This window comes from Harmonia axyridis, chromosome 4 (genome assembly GCF_914767665.1).
Source record: "Harmonia axyridis chromosome 4, icHarAxyr1.1, whole genome shotgun sequence".
Classification (NCBI taxonomy): Eukaryota; Metazoa; Arthropoda; class Insecta; order Coleoptera; family Coccinellidae; genus Harmonia; species Harmonia axyridis.
Window position 1 is genome coordinate 7,574,988 of NC_059504.1, and position 8,001 is coordinate 7,582,988.

Here is an 8,001-nt window from a genome sequence, read left to right on the forward strand (position 1 = left end):
ATGAGGTGCATAAGTCAGACTTTATCGTGTTTACTTGAAAAATCTCGAAAATAGAATTCTGGATCACCTTGAACAAAAAACCTTCATTCAAAGTAAACCCTTTATGGTTTTTTATAGTTTTGCATCATTTCAAAAGGACATTGATTAGGAGACCCACTGAACTTGATACCATTTCATGTTGTTTGAAAAACTTCATGATTTCCTGTAATATAAATGATAGAAAACTACGGAATTAATGTTTTGATGAGGTAAATATGACAAAAAAAGATATTCATTTAATTGGAAACAATTATCTAGCACTTCTCTGAGCGAATATTTATTAGTGCAATATTTATTCTCATTTTGATGTTAACTTGTCTCCAAACCATTGATGTGCAAACTTGATTCTATGATTCGTTTCGAAGTGTGAAAGTTTGACTGCATCAAAATGTCTTTTTTTATGGAACCTGGATTTGATTACACCATAACAATACCTGATCCAAACGGTGATTACTCAAAAAATAAGGAAGACTGTGATTTCAAATTCCCATTTGACGAGAAAAAGAAACCTGTGATAATTTTATTTGGTTGGGCAGGATGTATAGATAAGCATCTTCAAATATATTCACAAATCTATGAAGCCAAAGGGTAAGTTCATCAGATCAGATCAGATCAGATCAGATCATCAAGTTCAATGATATTTCATTTGAAAGGTGCCTATTAAACTAAGTGATCAGATTCATGAGAGAATATGAGAGATTAGGAAGCAGTAGAGAATATTGTAAAAGCCAATATTAGTTGAACTTTGGAACTCTGTTCAAGATACATATACCAGTGGTTAAAATATATTTATTATTGTCTATTACACGCAATAGACGATATATACATAGGAGAAGTTTTCAAACTCTGTCTTCTAGCCTTTTATCATCAAACCTCATTTATTCTGATTTAGAATTCATGAAGATGGTTCTTCTCATTGAAATGAATATTCATTATAAAGTGGATAATGGGGTAGGTCATATTTATATCGCTCTTCAAAATTTGCATAAATAATTCATTAGTAAAGTTCGTGGACTGAAATATTTATCAACCTGTATATATTCAGAAAAAAACGTAATGAAGTGCTATTACTGTATGACAAAAGAAGGATAATACAATCTGCTTCAAGTGAAAAACATTAGTAGAAATAAGTAGTGTGATATGTTTTTTTCTGTTTTCTCTTATATCAACAATGATATGTGTCATTCATTTTGCTTTTGATTACAACATAACGTAATCTATTGCTGTTTCAATGTCGCAGGTTCATGACTATAAGATTCATAGTTTCAACAAAATCAATGTTTCTGTCGAAGCAAGACATAATTCCCATATCAGAGAAAATGGTGAGAGTTATTGAGGATCTGAACATCGTTAATCAGCCTATTTTTATACATTGTTGCTCCAATGGTGGATCATACATATATCAGCATTTTGCGGAAGCAATGAAGTCAAGTAAAAAGCAGTTTAGAGTAAGATTATTCTATTTTTATTATCATATTTCATATTCAGATTATTTGAACTTTTACTAATTGTTGAATAATAATGATTTAATTTGCATGTTAATGACATTTTTAAACTTGATGCAAAATTTCATGTTGATAGCGAATCCAGAACCATAGAAAATTCAAGAAGAATATCGAAAAAAAAATTGAAGGAAATCACTGATGTGAAGTCTGCAGCTGGGCTAATTGTGCCTTTAGACACCACCTATATACCTATACCCTTCTGTAGTTTCCAAAGCTGTAATTTACGCATAAATGATCGAGCGCATAAAAGCTCCTGACTTCTCGTCAATGCTTTCCTCTTTTTTTTTGAAAAATATGATTTATTGAATGCTTATTATGTTTGACAGATACGGGGTATGATTTTCGACTCAGCGCCATCTAGAACCTCTACAACATCTCTTGCAGCAATAAGAAGAATGGTTAATCAAAGTAAATATTTCAATTTGGTAGTCGCTTTGTTTTTTCAAGCATTATGTTTTATTCTATGGTTTAGTGAGGTCAGTAAGAAACACAGTCTATACATTTGATATCTATTTGATAGTTGTTTTCAGTTGATTGGGAATGTTATCTTCAGGAGAAACATAATACAGTTCGAGCCAATGAAATATCTGCTAGAAGAAGAAAATAAATTCCCTCAACATTTCATTTATTCAAAGAATGATAAAGTTATTCCTTATCAGGTATTGCACATTATATTATTTCAACATATTATTGATTCGATTGATTTTGAATAATAATTTTATTAGATTTGAATTTTCAATGATTTTATGTTAGATCTAATAAAAATAAATGAATGAATAAAATAATATATAAAGTACCGAAAAAAAAAAGAAAACTACTCAACGAAAAGTAAGAGTCAATTAGAGTTTTCTTCTGGAATTTACTTATATCAAATTTATTGCTTCTATTTATTTTATTTAATCATTCTTGTTATGTTGTTTAAAACCATTTTACAATTCTATTCATTTGTCTGATCCTTAGCTTGACCTAAGTGAAAAACATGTTTTTTGAATAATTTTATGTTTAGGAGGAAAATACGAAAATTTCAATGCAAGCTATTTTTGTTCCAATTTTATTTTAGGATGTGGAATTTTTCATCAATAAGAGGAAATCCATTGGAGTTGAAGTTTCAATCAAGTGTTATACAGATACAGAACATGTCAGACATTATCCTATGAAGAAGTATACTTACACTCAGAGCATCTTTAATTTCATCAGCCATTGTCTAGATTTAGAATCAAGTATGGTATGAGGAAGTATTGAACTTCGAATGACAATAAACATATAAGAGAAAAAATAAATTTCCTAGAATTAATAGCATTAATTATTATTTATACCGATGCTAAGTACTTATGCATGAATCTTTCACTAATAATATGCATTATAATTATCTGTGTGACATTGAGTTTCTATTTATTGAGAGAAATTGTTTTCAAAGTGTAATTAGTTGATATTATAAGGTCCACTTGCTAAAAATAAAAACAAATGAAACGAGAAACGATTGATTACATATTTTTTTGAAAAAATGTAATGTCTTACCTATCATTCGATGAATTTTGTATGTATCTACCTACATGAAAGGATCCAAAAAGTTCTCATTTCTCTTGAGAATATAAGCAAATTTTACGTACTTTATGTTCACCCTTAGTACTGAAATGAGTGAGCTTAAATATGAACAAGCGTGCAAAAATTCTGTTTTTTTTTTCGAATAATATATTTCGTTCATTTGAACTTCTCTAACCTCGAAATTCAATGAAAATACGTGCGTGATACAGTTCGCATAAAATAATATAACGTCTATATTCCTTACAGTTTCTTGTTCCATTTTCGTACTCCGCATTCTCATTGTTTTTCTTGAATTCACATACTAACGTGTTATACAGTCATAAAAACATTTCTTGATTTGTGTGCAGTACACGCAACTCTAATACAATAAATTATTTGAAATGGTTCAGTTAGCTTCAGGAAAACATTTCTATTTTTATTGCTGAATCGATATTCTGGAATCATAGGTTAGTTTTGTTCTCGTTCAGTGTTATGTAAGGATTTGATTCGACTTCCTTCATTTTTAAGCACTTGTTCTTCGAACTGATCCCTCTATCATATCGTCATAATGTCTCTAATTTTCGAATATTGAGTTGAGAATGGTTCTCAAATTTATGAAGAATTCCTCCTCAAATTCTATCCTGTCCGTCTGGCTCATCAGAACCATAAAAATTCGAGAATAGTTTAAAAAAAAAATCAAATACTAAATATTTCACTGATTACAGATCCAATCGAGTTTTTGCCAAATCTCGATTCCCCACCCATGACTGGTTCATTCGAAATATCAATTTCAAGTTCTGTGCGCTATTTAAAGCTGATCCATAGAGTAATAAACATAGATGGAGTATACTCAATTTTTACATAGGACATAAGAAGTGCGTTCTTTGTGGAGAAACTCGTGAATTGAGTGAAATATCGTATCACCGATATGTTTTCATTTCCGCGCACTTCTTGCCAAATTTTATAGTTCATGTTGGGCGCAAGAATTTGCTTACTGAAAATGACATATGCTTTCTCTATCTATGTTTATTACTCAGAGACAGAGAGCTGATCACATCATCAGAATCATAGAAAATCAAGAACTAAATTGGAAAGATAAGGTGACAGAGTAGTGGAATTTCAAAGTGGTTTTTGAAACAAAAGGAATAAATTATTTTCAGAAAACTAAATTGAAATATATCAAACTAATAGATGGAACGAATTCAGAATACTATGCCTATATCTCAAGTCCTTCATTCAAGCCATCATCAATAAATCTTTCTATTAATTTATTTTTGTCCATGATGAGTGATGAGATTGAGAAAACAAAAGATTAATGATTCCAGCTGTCATAAATTTGCCTAAAGGACCCTAAGGGTCGGGCGAGAGACTTATTTTTGTTTTGTCGGATATCTCCTTCCCTATGTTTTATGTTGCTGGTTCACCATACTGACACAATGTTCATCTCTGCCATAAGGAAGAAAAATGTGCTTTTAGATTATGCTGAAATATTTCTGTTTTGGTCATGATAAGTGAGTAATTCGGGTAAAGGTTAATACGATATTAGTATTTCCGAGTTTCTGTAGAAATAATGAAATAATCTATGGGTACTTTTTAAAATATAAGAATGCCATGAATTGATTCACCTACACTTTATGGTTGATAAATTTGGACTACATTATGACTAACCTGACCTTAATTTCGATTCTGCCTATACGTCTAGTTATCCGTGAACACGATAACTTGAAAATTCCATAGCAGCGTTGTTTTTTAGGCATTCTGTTTTATTCCATTGCTTGGTGAGGTGAATAGAAAATAGAGAATACAAATTTGATATATACCCAATGTTCGTTGTCAGTTGATTGGGAATGTTATATTTGGAAGAAACATAATACAGTTCAAGCACTTCATTTATTTCAAGGAAGATTATCTTTACATAAGCAATGAAAAAAACGCAATTTGGCAAGAAAAGTTTTCTGGATTGGATCACTGGATCTTGGTGATTTAACAGCTTTCGACTTTTTCTTTGGGGCCTCATTGCTTCTTCACCCCCTGTAGAGAAATTTCGTTGAATTTGGGGGTGTATAACTTCAAGTTGGCATTACTTTTCAAGATGGCGATCGATTTAACAGCTGTCAAGTGATTTATTCTCAGTTTGGTTTGGCAATTCATCATGAATAGACTCATGCCTGAACAACGCTTGCAAATAGTGCAATTTTATTTCGAAAATAATGGTTCTGTGCGGAATACGTATCGCGCACTATGTCCATTTTATTTTGTTAAGCGATGAAGCGCACTTCTTGTTGAATGGCTACGTCAAAAAACAAACTGCCGCATTTGGAGTGAAGCTAATCCTCAAGTGTATGTCGAAACACCGTTACATCCAGAAAAACTGACTCTTTGGTGCGCTTTATGGGCTCGTGGAATCATTGGTCCATACTTCTTCAAAAACGATGATGGCCAGAACGTCACAGTCAATGGTGATTGGTATAGAGCCATGAGTACTGACTTTTTCATTCCTGAATTGAACAATCATGATGTCCAGGAGCTGTGGTTCCAACAAGACGGCGCAACATGTCACACAGCTCGTGCCACAATCGATTTATTGAAAGACACGTTTGGTGACCACCTAATTTCACGTTTTGGACCTGTGCATTGGCCTCCAAGATCTTGTGATTTAACACCGCTAGACTACTTTCTGTGAGGCTATGTAAAGTCATTGGTCTATGCGGATAAGCCTCAAACCCTTGACCATATGGAAGACAACATTCGTCTTGTTATTGCCGATATACGGCCACAAATGTTGGAAAAAGTAATCGAAAATTGGACGTCCAGATTAGACTACATCCGAGCCAGCCGTGGCGGTCATATGCCAGAAATCATATTTAAAATGTAATGCCACAAGATTATCTTGCGGATAAATAAAATTCATGTCAATCGAATAATTCATCGTTGTTTTATTGCAATTTAAAGTTCTATAGCTCTGAAAAAAACACCCTTTACCTAATGTTGATTGTGGATGGAGTAAAATACGATAATGATTTTAATTTGTTTAATTTGCCTTGTTGAGCGAGATAACACATACACTGAATAGAACTGCAATTGTAATGATTACTATGGAAGCGCACTCGATAGAGGTGAGAGCGAGTAAGCATAGAGGTGAACCACAGAGGAATTCTTCTTTTTCCTGTGTAAGCCTTAACACTTTGTATTATTCATCATAAACGAAGCTGTTTGAGTTCTCGAAGAACACCAGACCGTCGCAACAGGCCTTGAACCACCTATACCTACGTTTCCGGTTTTCACTACCCAAACATTCCAATCCAATCTTCCCAAAAAAGATATACGACAAAATTGGTTTTTTACGGTCTCGATTCGCGATTCGCCAATCCCATCAATTTTATCGCCATTAAAAATGTCCGGTGAAAATTTACCACCGACTTGCCCGGAAGACTCCACTTGGCCGTATCCCACATTTTCGCCTGTGCTCTTGGCGGAACTGGGGTTCCGGTCGGCCGTCCCAGACTGGGCATCTGTCGCAGAAATGAATATTTATAGAAAACGGCCCCGTGGTGATTTACATGTTATCGGTGGCATCGCCTGGGAGCCGCCACTGGGGGGGACCGCAGGTTGTGGTGGCACTCTTTTTCCGGACATACTGTAACGGAATTGCCATCCGTTGTCTCTTATATTGAATGTTTGCTGGAGGTGGTTGGGTTTGGGCATAGAGTAATAAAAACCCTAAATTTTGGACAAAATATCTACCATTACGATACGCAATAGGTTATCTTATTCTTCAAGTGTGTAGTGTAAAAAGTTTTTTTTTTGTTTAATTTTGCTAATTTACAATCTACATCATAATGAGTATTGAGTAAATGTGGTGTACAGTCAAACATTGAAAGTGAGATGTCCATCGACATCTCTACTTATTAAGGTAAAAGCACCAGTTATCGTCAGTTTAAGCCAATAATTCACATATTTATATTTCTAGTAAATCTACATCAAGATCACAAAATATTTTAAAATTTTGATATATTTTCATCAGAATCTTCATTTTATGAAAGATACAAACATTATCCAATAAAATTATGTTAAACTAAGGAAATTATTACAATAATAAAATTATAGGATTTGACCCGGTAATCGTCATATCCAAGTATTCGTCACAGCAATGTCGGAATGACCGTCAGTCAGAAGGGATAAGGAAATTGAGTCAATAAACTATAAAATATGAAAAACAGACAATCATCGCAAAAACTTTTTATTCTAATCTTTCTTTATTTGCAAAGTGAACAATTAAACTTCTTAGCACTCTTAGAAACTCCAGCGCATACTTCATGGATCCAACATTTACAGGATAAACATTGTATCATATCTTTTTCAAATTCCTCTTCACATATTTTGCAATACCATCTTAAGGAATCATTTGTTTTTCTCTTCCTGTCCTTACACAGCTTATTTTTTCCTGCTACTTTCTTCTCTTTTTTTTTGTTTGCAGTTTCTTTTCTTTTTCTTTTTTTTTTTCAATTTTTCTAATTTTGTCTTCTTTTTCCTATTCTTTCTTGGAAAAATACTGTTGCCATTCCATGGAAGTTGCCACGCCACGGCAGGCACCTTTTCGTTATTTATTTTTCTTTGAGGATTTGAACTTGTGGTAGATATGGAAGGCCAATATAAAGTTATTTTAAAAGGTGTTGGAAATTCTCCCATTACTGTAGATTCTTTTATAACGGCTTCTGATGGTGGTGACTCGCATGTTGGTAGTTTCCTTCATTCTTCTGATGAAGTCTCGTTGTATAGTGTTGCAGAAAAATCACTTTCCTCTCGATGTTCCTGTTTTTCCAAGTTGGGTTCTACCTCTTCATTCCTATATATACTTGATATTATATTTTCTTCGAGCTCTTTTGCTATACAGCTCTCATTTTCTGTGTTTGGCCATCCTGATCATCCAAAC

The 8,001-nt window shown here is 33.2% G+C and overlaps 1 protein-coding gene across 1 annotated transcript; it reads left to right on the top strand.

The window, feature by feature from the left end:
- The first annotated feature begins 209 nt into the window (after positions 1 to 209).
- Positions 210 to 2,922, top strand: LOC123677396 (transmembrane protein 53-like). The gene is made up of 5 exons (XM_045613887.1): positions 210 to 627; positions 1,280 to 1,487; positions 1,871 to 2,020; positions 2,075 to 2,203; positions 2,605 to 2,922. Exons 1-5 carry the CDS (start codon positions 428 to 430, stop codon positions 2,773 to 2,775), a joined length of 858 nt encoding a protein of 285 aa, XP_045469843.1. The 5' UTR covers positions 210 to 427; the 3' UTR covers positions 2,776 to 2,922.
- The last annotated feature ends 5,079 nt before the right edge of the window (positions 2,923 to 8,001 follow it).

Excerpts from the sequence above, each read along its gene's own strand:
- LOC123677396 (XM_045613887.1), top strand. The coding sequence starts at position 428 with ATGTCTTTTTTTATGGAACCTGGATTTGATTACACCATAACAATACCT. Across the intron at positions 628-1,279 it reads CAAATCTATGAAGCCAAAGG|GTTCATGACTATAAGATTCA; the intron begins GTAAGTTCATCA and ends TCAATGTCGCAG. Across the intron at positions 2,021-2,074 it reads TTATTCTATGGTTTAGTGAG|TTGATTGGGAATGTTATCTT; the intron begins GTCAGTAAGAAA and ends AGTTGTTTTCAG.